The sequence below is a fragment of the Rattus norvegicus genome, chromosome 5, assembly GCF_021556685.1.
Source record: "Rattus norvegicus strain SHRSP/BbbUtx chromosome 5, alternate assembly SHRSP_T2T, whole genome shotgun sequence".
Taxonomy (NCBI): Eukaryota; Metazoa; Chordata; class Mammalia; order Rodentia; family Muridae; genus Rattus; species Rattus norvegicus.
In genome coordinates this window covers 154570016-154588643 of record NC_141538.1, presented here as the reverse complement: position 1 = coordinate 154588643, position 18628 = coordinate 154570016, and the positions used below count along the sequence as shown (strand labels likewise).

The following is an 18628-nucleotide window of genomic DNA, read 5'->3' as shown; positions in this document are numbered from 1 at the left end:
AACTAGGAGAAAGCATTGGGCTTTCTTTTGCAGAATCATCCCAGTAACTAAGAAAAATGAAAAACAATTCTGCTGTACTTTTTTTTTTTAAAGGAACTTTAAAACCAAAACTCATTTTCCTTATCTTTTGATCAGGTAAAACTCAAATTTAATTAGGAATCTGGCAACTTATTAGAACTTTTTTGTTTTTAATTAGAACACTTTCATATAAATATATGCATTTAAACAACTGCTATAAATGAGTGATCAAATAAAAATTTGCATTCCATTATGGGGAAGGAATATTCTTGTTACTGTTAGGAGGATGCCTACAAAGAGGTGTACCTCAGTATAGGCATTACCTCCCAACACTCACTCAATCTGACAGGCTCGTGAATAAAGCTTCGTCGACTACATTGGGTGGGGAGAAAAAAAGATGGAAAGGTAGAATAGGAAGCCATGTCCCTCAGAACGCCTCATCTGTGCCTGGTCACTTCTTAAACAAAAACTCCCTAGTGTAAATTTCCAACTTTCCTTGATTGACATTTGTTCAATGTCTGTGACAAGTTGAGCACTGGGTTTATCCTTTTACTGAATACTGCAAGGAATAACTCTTATGACATCAAACAGGAAAGCTCTAAAGTGAAATTTTATATAGGGTCACTGACTTTTAAATAGGTAAAAACTTATAAAGCAAAGATTAAAGGAAATCTCTGCAGATATATTTTTAATTATCGAAAGGAACAGAATAGGAATGGCCCACTTAAAATCTGAAACAGAGAATTAAAGAATTTTGAAATGGAATGTGAAGTTTTACTAGTTTGTATTTTAGGGTTATTGGCAGAAGCACAGTAAATTACATTTTCAGAATCATTTCTACTTCCTTTCATAATATTCTTTATGACTAACACCTAATTAAACATTTTTAATCAGTCCATTATGTTTCTGTGACGTGTCCTCTGACTTGCATAAGTGTGCTATACACAACTGGGGCTCCTTCCATTGTGGATTCTAGGGGTCACGCTCAGTCAGGTTTGACCCCACTTGCTGGGAAACCTTGAGAGCCAGTTACATGGATTTAGGGGGGAAATGCAACTTTTACTTATATATATTTTTCTTTACAAGAAAAAATTAGTGCTTTAAGTCTAATTTACACTCAAGGCTTCGAATTATTCTAAGTTTAAAAGCAGCATTTAAAGAGTATCTGCTCCTTATTTGTAAACATGGGCACTAGAAAAATTAAAAAACTATAATCTAACCCTTAACTAACATCTATTCTAACTTAACTACAACAGGCCACATAATTTCTTAATAAAGCTTGTTAAATTAGTGTGCTATGAATAAACTCTGAAAAAGAAATGTGGCATTTGGCTTTCATCAGCAAATGTTAAAGTTCAAAGTGAAGCCCTGAGACCAGAAGTGTGACTGACTGTGTGACAAGGAGCAAGTGGCTTACGATTCTGAAACCTAAGACTGGGATCACAAAAGACACCAAACAGGTACAGAGCATCAAACAAGGGATAGTCCATTTTAACTGTCCCCAGTGGCTTATGTTATATACTTTAAAACATTTTACGGGGGTTATTGATACAACTCACTGGTAGCACGTGTGCAGTCCCTGGGTTCAATTCCCAGCACCAAAAGGAAAAAAAATTTTCAAAGAAAGTTTACATTCTTCTGCTCTTTTCACTTAGCAAAGTCATTAGAATAAATTGGAATTTCTAAAAGAAGCAAGGAGATAGAGAACGTCATCACTTGGCCAACAAAAACTTAGCCAACAGACATGGTAAAAATGTAAAAGAGGTATTAGCGGAAAGCCAGAGACATGACCACTTGATATTTAAAAGTCTCTTCAAAGGCGTGACTGCTTCCCAAAGCAAGTTTACACAGCAACAGGGATCACAGTCCCAAACTAGTGAAACAGGGGATCATGAGCCCTAAAACTGCGTCTAGTCCACAGTGCAAATGGCATCACAGTCCTAAGTTGTCTCTGTATGTGCATTTACTTATCCAGCAAATAAGGTCTTCAGTCACAATTATCCTTGATTTGAAAGAATGTAGGTCAAAACAAATTGTAGTGTGCTTCCCCAGCTCCATTTTGCTTTAATAAAAATTATCCAATACCTGTTCAAAAACATATGAGTCTGTTTGTTTTCTTTAAGGATAAAATTTCAAAATTAGAAGAGATTATGAGAGAACACAATCAATGAAATGGTATTTGGAATATGTGAATTTAGAATAATCCTCAAATCTAATATCCACAATACATGATGGAATAGACGAGAAATTTTTCATGAATTTGATCACTCACATAGGCAGTTCTACTTTGAAAACAGTATTCCTTCAAGGATTACGAATAAAATAATGTTTTTAGGACACAATTGAATTTGAAATAGGTGATGTTTTGAATAGATTTTTGAGTTTTATTGAAATCTTACATGAACAAGAAATTGGAAATACAATCACATCAAAGAACAAATTGTCACGGCTTTGACGTTTAAGCCAAACAAATTTTGTAGGGCAGATTTCAAAAAGGTGTGGTTATAACAATTTAAAAACACAGTTAACCTGCTTCTAGGAATGCAAAACATACAGTCATAGGTTATTTTCAATACAAGGAAACTTAAGTCTGTTTGCTTTAATTCCTTAAAAGTACTGAGACAAAGTACTGTTGTACTTTTATTTACAGCATACGTCATACTCCTATGTAATCTATTCCACATCCAAAACACAGAACTGTCCAAACCAAAGGCTCTGCAAAATCATGATTTACAGTTTGTTCTGAAGCTAGGATGAAGCTTGGAACGGTAAAAGCATTGTGACCCCAGAATAAGGGACCTCTGCAAGCCCAGTAATGTCCGAGAGCATTTAGAAAAGAAGAAAAATAAGAAGCCTTGAGAATATACACAAGAGTGACTTCTTCAGCTGAATACAAATGGCAGCAAACTGCTACTTAAAGATGAAACAGTTACGCCAATTTTGTTTGAAGAATGTAGATCTAGAGCCAATCGGATCTTGACAGAATCGTTTACAAGCCCTCACTTGTCTATTTCCACTGTTGCCCATAAGTATCCTGATAAAATTCTTGGTTGTCATTATTGTAACCATAGTTACCAGAATAGTCACCACCTTGCTGAAGCGGCTGCTGAGCGATGGGTTGGGAACCCCAGTTCTGTTGGTTGTTGGTCTGACGACGTTTGGAATCAGGCTGGTTGTACCCATCTGCCTTTCTCTTGCCTCCTACATTGCCCCCTCGATTGCCCCGAGCTCCACGAGAACCACGGCCTCTCTGCTGTTGTGCAGGACCCCCTCTGCCACCCCTTGAGCCTCTTGGTGGTCCCAAAGGTGCCCCCCTCTGTGAATAGCCAGCTCTACCTCTTGGAGGTGGTGCTCCCCGCCCCCTTGGTGGTGGTGGAGCACCTCGCCCCCCCCTTCCTCCTCCTCTTCCTCTTACTGCATAGCCATCATCATAGCCGTAGTAGGGATCTTCATAGCCTCCACGGTAGTCGTGATAATCATAACCATAGTAATCATCATAGTAGTCTTCATAACCATAGTAATCTGGAGGGTAGCCATATCCACCTCTCCCTCCGCGACCTCGACCTCTCATTGGAGGCGGCATTCGGGGAGGAGGGTGATAATAATAATCTTCATACCTAGCAAATGGAGGGAAGGAAGAAAACAAACAAGTCAGTTTACTTTAAGATTCTTCTTGACTTTATTAATCTGATCTGTTACCAAGGTATTCTTTATTCAAATAATAAAATATAAACTCACGCAGTGCTTCTGGAGGCCTGTCTAGCAGCTTGGCGCTCTTTCCTTTTCTTGTCTGGTGGCTTAGCTAAGACAATTTCAATTTCTTCCCCTTCTATTTCTTTTCCATTCATTTCATCCATAGCCTAAATTACAAAAGTAGGTTTATTGTATAAGAAACAGTATTTTGGGGCTGGGGATTTAGCTCAGTGGTAGAGCGCTTACCTAGGAAGCGCAAGGCCCTGGGTTCGGTCCCCAGCTCCGAAAAAAAGAACCAAAAAATAATAATAATAATAAAAGAAACAGTATTTTAAAACTTAGTATAAATGGGGAAGTAGAGAGCTGGCTCAACAGTTAAGGGCACATACTGCTCTCCAGAGAACTCTGGGCTCCATTCCCAGGTAACATGGCCATCTATACCACCAGTTCCAACAATGCGATGCCCATGCATGTACATAATACAGACAGACAGACAGACAGACAGACATGCAAGCAAAACACCTATACACATAAATTTTTTAAAAATCTTGAAAAAGTATAGACATATGGTGTCTTAGTACGCATTTTATAATTACTTTAACCTCTAAGAGCAACCTAACCAGAAAGAGCTGTGTCCTTCCCCTTATGTCTTATACATAAATTACTGTGGAGAACAAAAAGCAATGCCTTCTCATTTCATTTTAGAAGGCAAAAGAGGAGCCAGAAGATGGCTCAGTTCCCATCACCCACATGGAGGCTCACAACCATCCCTAACCCCAATGCCAAGGGATCTGATGCTATCTCCTGAGGGCACCAGGCACACATGTGGTACATATACACACAAGCAAAACACCCATACACATAAAACAAATATGTAAATCTAAAGGTTTTCTTTAAAAAAAAAAAAAAAAACAACCCAACTTTCCAGATTATCAATAAAAATGTGGTACTAAGTTTTGCACAGATATTTCAAGAATGTGAAACGTAAAGATGAGGTGCATACAGCTGTCTGTGAAACCCAACAGAACACTGATTAGGATCACATCTAGCACAGGATTTGCTGTGCCCAAACTGAAAGCAGAGCACAGAAAAGGCCAATGAAGCCTTAAGCAACCACCTGTTTAAGGACAGCTTCTCGGGCTGGCCGGCAACTCACAGATCGCTACCTGTCTCCACCTCCCAAATGTTTGAGGAGACCACTTATTTGGGCGCGTGTGTTTAAGTGCTGGATATTAAGCACAGAGCTTTGTACGTGCTAGGCCGAGTCTACAGTGAGCTACAGGACAGCTTCAGTGAAAAGCACCCTGCTGTTTCAGGACTTGTAGATTCTTGGCAACACACCTAGTATGTGAGTTTGAAGCCCAGCACCACATACCATCAACACAAAGAAACATGATGACTTTCATAATCAAAAATGCTCTACCTACCCTGACCATCCAGGATACTTCCCAGTTCCTACACTAGAAAGTTTATAATTTCACAGGCTTCTTTATTTAAACCATCAAATTGGTTCTTGTAAATATTTCCTACAAACTCACCTAATTATTTAGTACCAAAGTCAAAAGTAGTATCTGTAAAGTATAATATAAATTTAGCAAGTGTGTTCTATACCATTAGAAGAAAACTGAGTTGTACACTAAGCTATGAATTTTATACTTTTTTGTTCGCTTGTTTCTTTTTTAAAGACAGGGTTTCTCAGTGAAGTCCTGGCTGTCCTGCAACTCACTCTGTAAACCAAGCTGCCCTTAAACTCAGAGATCTACTTGCCTCTGCCTCCCAAATGTTGGAATTAAAGGGACAAACCACTGCCTGGCCTAAACTATGAATTTTATAATCAGTACTTCAAAAGACACCAGCAGAAAGCAAAGTAATTAATTCTATACTAGACCTAGAACTCAAGTAACAAGCTAATGTCTAATATGTTTGCTCTGTGGTACTGGATTTTGATTATCAGTACTACAGAAAACAAACAAAACCCTGTACTGGCCAGTGATTCTGTAAGTCCTACTTTAAAGCAGCAACCTAGACAGTGAAATAAATGTTCAAATCAAAAGTTACTAGTATACCACTGTGCTGGTCCATGTCAGCACGTGCTAGTCTCTTAGAAGAACTTCAATTGAGAAGATGCTCTCTTCAGATTAACCTGTGGGGGAGGCCAACTCCCTTTGGGAAGTGTTACTCCTGGGCTGGTGGTCCTGGCTGCTATGAACAGGCTGAGCAAGCCAAAACAAACAGCATGCCTCCACTTGAGTTACTGCCCAGACTTCCCTGGATGATCAACTACAAGCTTTTAGATCAAAAACACCCTTTCTTAGCCAAGTTGCTTTTGGTCATGAAGTTTTATCAAAGGAATAGAAACCCTAACTAGGACAACCATCAACAGAGAACGTGAAAAAGAACAATGTTTGACTCGCTTAGTATTTCATTTTCCTGATCTCATATATACATAAAAGACTACAAAAGTAGTCTTGATTTTCCAGCTAAGGAAGGAAAAAAGAATAAGAAGAAATTAAAAACTCTGCCCATTAAGAGCTGCGGTTGTGGTGTACACCTTTAATCCCAGCACCTGGAAGTAAAGAGGCAGGTGGACCACTGTGAGTTCAAGGATGGCCGGGTGGACATGATGAACCCCAGGACACTGAGCTATGTAGAGAAAGAAGCTCTGCTTCAAAACACAAAATAAAATCAATCAATGAACACACCAGAAATGAAGAGTTAACTTGCCTGATACTGCATAGTATGGTACACTTTACCCTTTTTTTGCAAAAAAAATAAAAAGGGTAAAGACTAGATTTGGGTGTGGCTCTGAGGAAAAACACTTGCTTCTTATTTATGAGGTCCTAGGTTCAGACTACAGCAATTCACAGAATCACTCACATACACACTACTAAACACCAACTTTATTTCTGTTTTAAAGCTACTTTATGGGGTTAGAGCAGTGGCTCAGGTTAAAAGGTTCTTCCAGAGTTTGGTTCTCACACTGGATAGTTTACAAGCGCCTGTACCTGCAGCTCTAGGGAATCCAGTGCCCTCTTCTGAACATCACTGGGCACCTGCATGCTCAGTGTGTGCACAACAGACCCTCACATAGATATACACATGTATTCATAATTTTACAATCTCAAATAGTTACTTTATGTGTCTACCAAGTTTGAAACAAACAGCAAAGAATACAAAGTTCCTACCTTAACAGCAGCTCCTCTGTCTTCAAAATGAACAAATGCATAATCTTTCAACTTCTTCACTCTCTCCAGTTTTCCAAATTCAGAGAATGACTTTTCTAGTATTTCTTCTGTCACTGTAGTAGCCAGGTTTCTCACAAATAAAACTTTTACCTAATAGCAAAAACACAAAATTGCTACTCTTAAGTTTTAGCTCAAATCTTAAAATACTACTTCTTGTCTTCAAAAAGTTGGCTTTTCTTCTCTAAAGCAGCAAGTCTAAAAATGTAGTCTGAGAAACATGCAATGATGAAAAGATTCTCACATCAGTCACCACTTTTCTATAGCTTTTAAAAAAAATAACCAAGTTATATAAACTATTGGCTCTTGCCTCTGTCTGTCCCAACAGAACAGCTACCACTGAACAGAACCTATCAGACAGGCACCAACATAAAAGTATCATTAATTCACAAATTTATCATGGCTCCAAAGGACCCCCCCCCCAAAACGAGTTTATCTGTTTTTACCCCTAAAACTGTGGATAGTTATGTAAAAACTATACAAGAAAAGATTTACTTGGGCTGGGAAGAAGGGCAGAAAGAAAAAAATGACAGAAACAAACTACAATGCTTAAATCATTTAGTCAGAGTGACATCAATGAAGAAAGAAGTTGGCCCATTTTCTACACTATACACCAAGATAAAGTACAAACAGATCAAAAGCGTAAAAAAGTAATGTGGGGCTGTATGTTACAGGAAAAACAAGGGTGATTTGTTTATAAAGGGTTGGTTGGTATGAGAGAAGGAGAAATGATAACAGTTATAATCTTAAAAAAAATTAAAATTTTAAAATTCGTAAATACAAATAAAGCATAGATGTGAAACAGCTCATAACTTAAAACCCAGAGTGCGAATGAAGGAATGGCACTACCTAACGAGAGCGGTGGCGTACGGCAAAACTAGCATAAACAAAGTCAGAAGGCAAGTGACAAATATGGAGAAAAAAAAAATAGCAACTTACACCAGAGAAGCATCAGAAAAATAAGAAAAAATAGGCAAAACTCATGACTACATGATTCATAAATAAATACATGTAAAGCCCTATAATTAAACACTCAACCATAAACTTAGTAATAGAAACAAACTATTAACAGCAGTGAGCAAAATACATATACTATCTCGTCAAGTATAAGGCACACCATATATAAAAAGCACGGGACTATCTTAATAACTGCATTTACCCTTTGACTACAAGTCTCTCCTAAGTGTCTGTCTACAACATAATTGCCCTGTATCAGCACACATGGTACACACTTACTTACTATACTTAGAACAGAAGATCAGAAATAACTCAATACATATATAGAGCTGAGGTTACTGTGGAGGTCAAAAACTAAGAGGAGCTGAGTTGATAGAGAGCCAGGATCAATGGGTGCTAAGAGAACACTCTTTCCAATGCTCTACATCTCTGAAGAAGAGATACAATACAGTCAACAGGTAAGTTACCAGCATGCCAATTTAACTGGCAGCATTGTGTGACTTTTCAGTGTTATAAACAATACTAAATTATCTTCCGAGAGCTGACCAAACAGAATGGTGAATAAAGGAAACACAGATAAATAAACACAAAAGGCTACCTATAGTCACTCAGAATCAAAGAATTACTTTTATTTGCCTGTACTTGTCTAAGACAACACTAAAACTGGGTACCTTACAGGAGTCGTGGCAGACATGATGGCAGGGGTAGACAGTGGAATTGTGTATACGTTTCTGTGTAATTTTTAAATCCTTGAATTAAGAAACTATTCAAGGAAAAATCAGCATACCCACTAAACATTAAACTATTGTCTCAGATAAAAAGCTTAAGATTCAGAAAGATTTGAGCCCAAGCACAGTAGCATACACCTTAGTCCTAGCACTTCTTTTGGGGAAAGTGGGGGAGCATGATGCTGAGAAAGGTAGGTGAATTTGTGAGTTTGAGGCTAGCGTGATCTACATAATGAGTTCCTATAGAACTAGGGCCACACAGAGAAACCGTGTCTCAAAAACAAAACAACACAAAAATGAGGAGGAAGAAGAGGAGGAGAAGGAAGAGGAAGAACAGGCTATCAGATGAGCCCTAGCCTCTTGACAGGCTTCTACTAGTTTGTTCACCTTTGAACAGAAAAGGAACTTCCTGGACTGAAGTGTAACTACCTCAGTGTTGAATGTTTCCTCACATATATGAGGTCACGTGAATGAGGCTGGCAGTGTGATCCACAGCACCAAAACAAGATACAAACAAGCTTGGAACTAATGTTCAACAGCGTTCTAGCGTTATGTCTCATTTGTAGAGCACAGCCTAAGCACTGCTATGTCTTGTGTTTGAACTCCAGGACTGCAAAATATAATTTAAATATTCACAAAAAGAGCATTTAGGGGCTGGAGAATGGCTCAGCGGTTAAGAGCACCGACTGCTCTTCCAGAGGTCCTGAGTTCAATTCCCAGCAACCACATGGTGGCTCACAACCACCTGTAATGAGATCAGATGCCCTCTTCTGGTGTGTCTGAAGACAGCTACAGTGTACTCATATACAATAAATAAATAAATCTTTTTTTTTTTCTTTTTTTCAGAGCTGGGGACCGAACCCAGGGCCTTGCATTTGCTAGGCAAGCGCTCTACCACTGAGCTAAATCCCCAACCCCCATAAATAAATAAATCTTAAAGAAAAAAGAATTACATAGGTTTCAGGTTCCCGTTGACTGTAAAACTGATCTAAGGTGTAACGCTGAGTACCAAGAAGAACCTTTCTAACAGACATGCTTTTATAAGAGAACAATTAATGTATCAACTTTATTCAATTCCCAAGTTTACAGAGGCCTCCTTGCCACTCTAAAATCTTGGTTTCATGGATTTTTGGGAGGGTTTCCTTTGTTTAAGACAATATCTGAGGGGGGCTGGAGAGATGGTTCAGAGGTTAAGAGCACTGACTGCTCTTCCAGAGGTCCTGAGTTCAATTCCCAGCAACCACATGGTGGCTCACAACCATCTGTAATGAGATCCGATGCCCTCTTCTGGTGTGTCTGAAGACCGTGACAGTGTCCTCATACATAAAATAAATACATTTAAAAAAAAAAAAGACAATATCTGAAAACCAGCTATGTAGCTAACAACAGCCTTAAACTTCTAATCTGACCGTCCTTACCTCCCAAGTACTATATCACCATGCCAAGTTTTATTTGGTCCTCAATGTGAGGCCCAGGGCTTCTTGTATGGTGAGCAAGAGTTCTATCAATTTAAACATTTTTAGCCAGAAAACAACAGTCACAAGATTAAAATCTTCCCAATTTCTGTCAGGTGTAGTGATGTAGGCCCAGCACTCAGGAGGCAGAGGCAGGCAGATCTTTTGTGAGTTTGAGGCCAGTGTGGTCTACAAAGCAAGTTCCAGGACAGTCAGGAATATTATACAGGGATGTTACTAGGTGGTGGTAGTTGGGTTTATTTTGAACTCCCACCTGAATAGTTATCAGCGATGAATAAAAAAAGCAAAATTACTAATTCTACCTTGAGACTTCTGGGGAATTTTACTGTTCCCAATATATAATACATCCTTTAACTTTTAGACATTTTACTTTTATTTTTAAAAAGCAGCAGAGGCTATGTTTTGTCTTATGGAAGTCAAAGCTGTGGTGAACTTAAGAGACTTATTCAGCCCAAATAAAACACATGGCATCCAAGGTCCAATAGATAGCACAAAGCCACAATGTACTTCAACAAACAATGGAGACCGAAATCAAACAATTAAAAAAGAAAAAAGGAAAGAAAGAACTAAGACTACTTAGATTCCTAGTCCCCTCCCTGGACACTGATCTACTACTCAAGGAAGGTGAGACAGAAAAACAGAAAGCACAACTCTTGAGAGCCTCTCAGATTCTTCTCAATGAATCATCTCCGTTTAACCCAAAAATGTGTGCACATACAAAGAGACCACACCACACTAATATAAACCAGAACCCTCTGAACTGGTCAAGGTGAGCGTTTTGCATCTTTCAGTCTTGAAGGCCCACACACTAGTTTATTGGTCAAGTTGCCTCCCTGCGGAAAGAACCATCAGTGAACTACACAAACTTGCTACAAGTAGAGGAATCTCTTCAGTTCCAGGAACCATCCAAAGAAAAGCCCCAAAAACCCGACAATGAAGAAACCGAGGACCTGCTCTTTGGAGGATGTAGTCTAGTTGCCACTGACAACAAGTGTGGCAAGCTTTTGTCTTTTTCATTGGGACAATACTCTAAAAGAAACTACAGACACGTTACAATAAATTAGCTATAAATCTAACTAAAATGTAATTCAAAGCCATATCATCAAAGTCATAGCATGAGCCAGTTCATGTCTGTAGCAAGAGTCTAGAGCAAGAGAATTGATTAAAAGAAGCCAACCTGGGCTCCACAGTAAGTTCCCAGTGAGTCTGAGCTATATAGACTACCCCTCCCCCACCACAAAATAATAATTTATCAACCACATTTATTATTATAGTATTATTTTTGACTAATGTTTTGTATGTTTTGTGGTGCTAACATTAAATAAATGCCCAGTGTGTATGGAACACTTACTAGCTTTCATTTCAGATCTTTGACACCTCTGATCTGGAGGAACTGAGCAGACACGAAGACAGGATTCTATGCTGGTGTTGCATCAGCTACTCTTTGTTTTTCTAAGCAGTTACAGTGAACAGCTATAATGTGTATTTACCTTTGCCATGACTTCCGGATCCGGTTCTTCCACGGGGTCAGCCCACTCAACTGTAACTACATTTCCCCACACTTTGACTTTTCCACTCATCAGCCGGCGTCTGGCTTGTGCTGCTGACTTGTGATCCTCATATTCAAGGAAGCAGAACCCCCGATTCTTCTTTTTGTCATCGGGTTGATGATAGAGAATAACGTCCACCAAACCCTCTGTTAAACCAACAGCCAGATATATAAGCCAAAAGCATCCACCACACGTCTAGTGATTAGGCAGACCTAAATCCACTTGCCAATGAGCAAAAAAAAAAAAAATTATTGAAGAGGCCTCACAGTAGCAAACATCAGAGCAGCATTATTCGATGCAGAGTTTGGGACAGTAGTATGAGTTCTGTTAAAGAGTTCTTAAAGTAGGTCCAACTACTATGAAATCTTGTAATTAATGATAAAACACGACCTCATAATCTATAAAGCCATTATCAGGACCTCAAGATTCAAATTATTTACCCAAATGCGAGAGAACTAACTCTCAACTACTAGTCACAGACCAAAAACCAAATCTAAATGAAATAAAACCCACCTTTCTGACATCCAGCATAACAGCTCTCTTTACTATGAACAAGGACCATCAGTAACCATTCGTGTCGAGTCCCTCTGACCTTATGTCCTTCCTCCCTCCACGTATGTCATGTGAGCTAACCGTAGTACTTTCTGTACCCTTATAAACAAAACTTTTTCTAGCCTAGATTTCTCAGAGACCCAGATGTATAAGCTACTTAAAATGCCTCGGACAAATTTCACATGTGCAAAACAGCACTACTATACATACCCAAAGTATACTTTCCCTAGGCTTCCCTACCTAATAAACAGGTCATCTTTCAGCTAAATCCTCGTGCCAGAAAATAGTAATTCTTTTCATCATCTCTACTGTCCAAATCTAACACATTTACTTTTTACCACCTCACTATTGCCATGGTTAGTACTACTAATCCTGATGACAGCTCTAAGCCTTCGTCTGCATAGAATAGAAAAGCACTCGGCATGCGGAGAAAAAAGACCTTCACACAGGGTTAGTTTTGGGGTTGGGGATTTAGCTCAGTGGTAGAGCGCTTGCCTAGGAAGCGCAAGGCCCTGGGTTCGGTCCCCAGCTCTGAAAAAAAAAAGAACCAAAAAAAAAAAAAAAAAAAAAAAAAAGACCTTCACACATCTTCTAATTCTATATGCAATACAATGCAAACTTCCTATATGGTCTAAGAGCCTTGACTGCTTCATCTCATATAATTCTACTTTTAATTTGTTTTTAGCAAATATTGGCTTTCTATCAGTTACTTTACTATAAGTTATTCTTGACTGGGACACGGTATATGTTAATCTTTTGGAAAGTTCTCTTCTTTTTTTGAATATATTTTTTAATTTATTCTTTTATGTATGTGAGTATACTATCTTCAGACACACCAGAAGAGGGCATCAGATCCCATTACAGATGGTTGTGAGCCACTATGTGGTTGCTGGGATTTGAACTCTGAACTCAGGACTTCTGGAAGAGCAGTCAGTGCTCTTAACCACTGAGCCGTCTCTCCATTCCCCAACTCTGTTCTTTGTATGCTATATACTCTTGAGTTTTTAAGGTCGTGCCCGAAATAAAACCTTATAAAAGCTAACCACAGAAACATTCTGTAATTCTACAACATAGAATTATTTCTTTAATTTTCTGATCTTAACTCTTCTCTGAGATGTAGGCCTTCTAAAGGTAGAAAACAGCAAAGACCAGGTCTCTTATCCACCACTGTATCTCACTGTGTAGCAGGTACTTTAATAAGCACATACTGGAGGGGAGAATGAATAGAAGAACACAAACAGAAAGCAATTACTATACAGTCAGTCAGTATACTATTACTATACTATACTATACTATACTATAGTAATTATCACTATAATTATTATACTAGTCAGTAGGGCTAGAGGGATGGCTCCTGAGTTCAGTCCCCAGCAACCACATGGTGGCTCACAACCATCTGAAATGGGATTTGATGCCCTCTTCTGGTGTGTCTGAGGACAGTGACAGTGTACACACAGACACAGACACAGACACAGACACAGACACAGACACAGACACAGACACACACACACACACACACACACACACACACACACACACACACACACACAATAAACCTTTTAAAAAAGAAAACCCAAAAATGAACGGATGAGAGCACTAACAATAAGTCAGTCAACCTAGGATGGGAGAGGGAGGACAGCATGGGGCAGCCTTTAAGGTAAAGTAAACGGTAGCTGTAAGTAACGGGGATAAACAGTATGACTGGGTAACAAAACATGAAAGAATGTACTGGTTTTCATAAGAGGAAATCATGGTCTTAAAACTGTTTTCAGATCATAATCTCACCATTTCTTTCCCTCCCTTTCTTTGTCTCATTCATTCATGTGTGTCAGAGGAAGGAGGGAGAAACAAGGAGACACGCACAGAGACAGAGGGAGAGAGAGGGAGGGGAGGAAGAGGGAGGAGAAGAGAGAGGAGAGGAGAGAGGGAGAGAGCGAGACCGAGCGAGCAGGCTAGTGTGCATGTTAACAGATGCTCCTAAGGCATCGTGCATCTGCAGAAGTCAAAGAACAACTCTTATCGAGTGGGCTCTCTCCTGCCAATTTTAGTGATCTGGGAGTTGACTCAGATCCTGAGGCCTGCAGTAAGAACAGCTCTAACAGCTGAGCCATCTCACTAGTCCAATCTCACATTAAAAACTGAAATGCAGGCCAGATGTGGTGCACACTCCTTTAATTCCAGCATTCTGGAGGTGAAGGCAGTTAAATCTCTGTAAATTCAAGTCCAGCCTGGGCTACATAGCAAACTCCAGGCCTTTGAAGGCTGTAGGGAAATGGCTCAGTGGGAAGAGTGCTTGTTGTGAAAGCAAGAGAATATAAGTTCAAATCCCCAGCACCCACATAAAAAGTGAAAGTTAATGGAAAGTCGATGGAATCATTTGTATAATCAAGGTATAGTCTTACTCAATTCTTTCACATTATACATTTAGTCTTCTGCTTTGCTTTTTAAGATAGAATCTCATGTATTCCAGACTATTCTTGAGTTGAGCTTTTTTTAAAACTCCTAACCTCCAAGTGCTAAGCCTATGCATCCCTATGCATGACTCCAGGTATGTATTTAAGTATGTGGAGCTGAGATATAAAATATACTTCTCAATCAACTGCACAGATTCAATCAGAATTTTTAAATTTTTATGTAGACAGGTTAACTGGAAATGAGAACTGCCTTCTCTCTAATCCTAAAAAGCTTTTGAAGGAAAACACTTTCACTTGAGGGCTAAAGAGCAAAAAACAAGGGTTGATTAAGACAAAGCAAAAAGAAAATTCTATGAAATCAAGAGTATTTAGACATTTATTTAGTCCAACTACTATTAAAGCAGAAAGAAACAAACGAGATACAGGAGACTTGAACTCTCTGTTTACTATATATCTCCTTCTGGGAGAGCATTTATATTTGTAAATAATGCAACAGATTCCCACAAACCAACTTCTAAATGCATTTTTGTTTTACCTGTGACTTTACTGAACTCTTCCAGAATATTCTCTTTAGTTTTATTCTTTGGAATGGATCCAACAAAAAGTCTGTTGTTTGCCACAGAAATGCACACTCCCAGGTGTTTACCAGGGCGAATCTCATAGCTGTCACACTGCAAGGAAGAAAAAAACCAGAGACCCCCAAACCACCCCAGACTGAGGACAACTAATATTAATCTAAAGAGCCCCACAATTTAAGATCAAACACTCACCAAGCTCCTTCACGCTTGCTGAAACATGAGTGTAGATTTTAAATTTCTTACAGTCTCCAGTTATAAAAAAGGGCTAAAATTTAGCCCTGAATATCCCCCTCCCCATTTTTTTGTTTTTGAGACATGGTTTCTCTGTATAGCCCTGGATGTCCTGGAACTCACTGTGTAGATCAGGCTGTCCTTCGACTCAAGAAATCCACCTGCATTTCTCTACCTCCCAAGTGCTAAAATTAAAGACATGCACCATCACTGCTGACTTATTTCAATTTTATCTACCTGAACATTCCTTTCCAGAAAATTTCAAAATACCTGAAAATGTTTATTCAGAGTCCTTGAGGATGAAATTAGATATAGATCAGCAATAGCCAAAATAAGGAAGAATTTACTTTAATCAATGCCAAAGAAACTTAAAGGAGTTTCACACTGTATACAAACCACAATTCTAAATAAAGCCACAAAGTATCAGAACACTTCCAAAACTTTATGAAGACAATAAAAAATGTGAATTCTTAAATAATACTTTATATTTTAGCATTACTTACCACTAGCTTACTAAAAGATATGATTTTAAAAGTTATTCATGGGACTGGTGAGATAGCTCAGCAGTTAAGAGCACTGGCTGCTCTTCCAGAGGTCCTGAGTTCAATTCCCAGCAACCACGTGTGGCTCACAACCATCTATAAGGGCATCTTGATGCCTTCTTCTGTCATGCAGGCAAACATGCAAATAGAGCACTCATATATATAAATAAATAAATCTTTTTAGTTACCTATACCCTATCAAAAACTAGAATATAAAGTCCTGAAATCTCCTTAATATTGAATAAACAAGTTTGAAGAAAAAAAAATCCCTCAGAAATACTAAAACCTGGACCAAGCTAGTAAAGGACTTATTCACACTCACTAATGAAACAGGCACACTTGGCAGATATAGCTGTGCTTAAAAGAAGGCAAGAAGTGCCATACCATATTGCATATGCCCTTAGATAGCTGGCAGAAATCTGCCAGAACAATAACACTGTCACTTTAACACACCGAGAGAGTCAGAGAGAATCCAGGCATCCTCAAAACTGCTGCTGCTCTAAGGAATGCAAGGTCGTACAGCTCTTAGAGAAAAGGAAAGCCACAGAAGCCAGCTATTACACAGCAGAGAAGCAGAGATTTAGAACACAATGTATTAACTGCATAGCTGGATTGTGATAAAAATAAAACAGTCATGCTATTTCTCCTAGAGAAGTTACTGTCTTCCAGTTACATTCTGCAGAACCATTTCAGCCTCCAGTATACTTTAGTACCAAATTAAAGTTTGACAGAGAGAAATGACATTAAAAGAAAAAACATTTGTTTGATACTAAATAAAATTGTGCTAACTAATCTGTTATCTTAGAATTATAATCAGAAAAAATAAAAAAGGTTACATACCAAGAATCAGTCAATATAAAGATATTAAAAGTAGAGACTAAAGAAAATGAAACAATGTTAACTGCAAATGCTTTTATTCTCTCAAATGGCAGTTCTTGGACAATGGATATTTATCACATACCAGTTTAACTGCTTCCTGGGCGGCTTCCTTTCCACAGAAGGTGATAAACGCATAGCCTCTGTTCTGACCAGAAAGTGGATCCATCATGAGGCGTAGATCCCAGATAGGACCAGCCTTCTCAAAAAGGGGCACCAACTCATCCTCATACAAGTCTCTTGGAATTTTACCTACAAAGACCTGAAATAAAACTTCCTTGTTAGAAGCCAACATAAGTACTTCATTTTAGACCCAGTCAAACTTCCTGTCTCTTGTTAGGGGATAAAAAAGCATAAGATACTTAAGGTAGAATGGGGACAGTTTGAATCTGGCAATTGATTTGGATTAAATGTGAACCCTAACTTTCAATAAAGTCAGGTAGATGAGGTTACACAGGCACTTGTGAGGCAAAGGCAGGTAGAACTCAGTATGTGCAAGGCCAGCCTCACCTAAACAGGTCGTTCAAGCTCTGCCAAGATCATAGGATGACCTTGTCTCAGAAACAAAACAAAACAAACATCAAAAAGCTTTAGGGCCATCAACAAGAAGTTAGGGTCTATCCTGAAAATAAAAAAGAAACTGGTAGCTGCACCAAACCATACTAACAACTTCAAATTTTGAAATTTTATACTTTGCCTTTTCTCCCACATCTCTGTAAGTTACAGGCTGCTTGGTCTATTCAGCGAGTACCAGGGCAGCCAGGACTACAAAGTGGGATATTGTTGAAAGAAAGAATATGGGCAGGAGAGATGGCTCAGTGGTTAAGAGCACTGACTACTCTTCCAGAGGTCATGAGTTCAATTCCCAGCAACCACATAGTGGCTCACAACCATCTGTAATGGGATCTGATGCCCCCTTCTGGTGTATCTGGTGTAACAGTATACTCATAAATAAAATACACCTTTAAAAAAAAGATTCTGAGGGCTACAGAGATGGCCCTCAGAGAAAAAGAAAAAGAAAGGATAAAGAAAAAGCTAATCTGTACCTTCACAGAAATAAGGTACTCATCATTTTTAGAAAACCTTAAGAAAATTAACCTGACTTTCATTAAGTTTTCTCAATGTTAAAATCTTCATTATCTTAAAAAGCAACCTTAACAGTTTTTCAAAAACTCTTGCCGACCCTCCTCCTGCAGGTGAACATAGAAACTTAAACCTGTGTTCCCAGGTTCTCAGAAGGAAGAGGTGGGAGGATCATTTGATTGCAAGAGTTGAAGAGCAAGCAAGACAAAACAGCAAAAATCCACCCTCTCCCAAAAATAAGTAGGCAGCATATGACCTCATGGATATTCTGTGCATATTAGTGAGAATGAAACAAAACTTGCCTGCCAAAGGAGTCATAAAATACTAACCCCAGAATAATCAGATTAGACATGGTAGTCTAGGTACTGCTTAAAATTAACAGCCATCCTTTGGGGCTGGAGAGATAGCTCAGTGGTTAAGAGCACTAACTGCTCTTCCAAAGGTCCCAGGACTCATATGACAGCTCTCCTCAATTGTCTGTAACTCCAATTCAGAGGCTCCACCATTTCTCACACAGACAGACATGCAGGTGGCTAAACACCTATGTACATCAAACAAAATTAAATTTTAAAAATTATTTCTATATATGTATATGTGTGCCTGCTTGTCTACATATGTGAAGGTCAGGAAGCTGTGCTGGATTCCTCTGGAATGGAGCTACACACAGCTGCATGCATCAAATGTAGGTG

At 38.8% G+C, this 18628-nt stretch overlaps 1 protein-coding gene across 14 annotated transcripts in view; it reads right to left on the bottom strand.

Moving 5' to 3' along the window:
• Nucleotides 1-2360: 2360 nt before the first annotated feature.
• The window catches only part of Hnrnpr (heterogeneous nuclear ribonucleoprotein R), a 31853-nt gene continuing 15585 nt past the window's right edge, over nt 2361-18628 (bottom strand). For 8 of the 14 annotated variants that reach the window (XM_087549566.1, XM_087549570.1, XM_087549574.1 and 5 more), the window contains 6 exons: nt 16942-17118; nt 15165-15300; nt 11604-11809; nt 6897-7046; nt 3757-3878; nt 2377-3635 (listed from right to left, as the gene is read on the bottom strand). In XM_087549566.1, coding sequence (XP_087405692.1) covers nt 3026-3635; nt 3757-3878; nt 6897-7046; nt 11604-11809; nt 15165-15300; nt 16942-17118 — 1401 coding nt within the window. In that variant the 3' untranslated portion in view covers nt 2377-3025. 14 annotated transcript variants of the gene reach the window in all.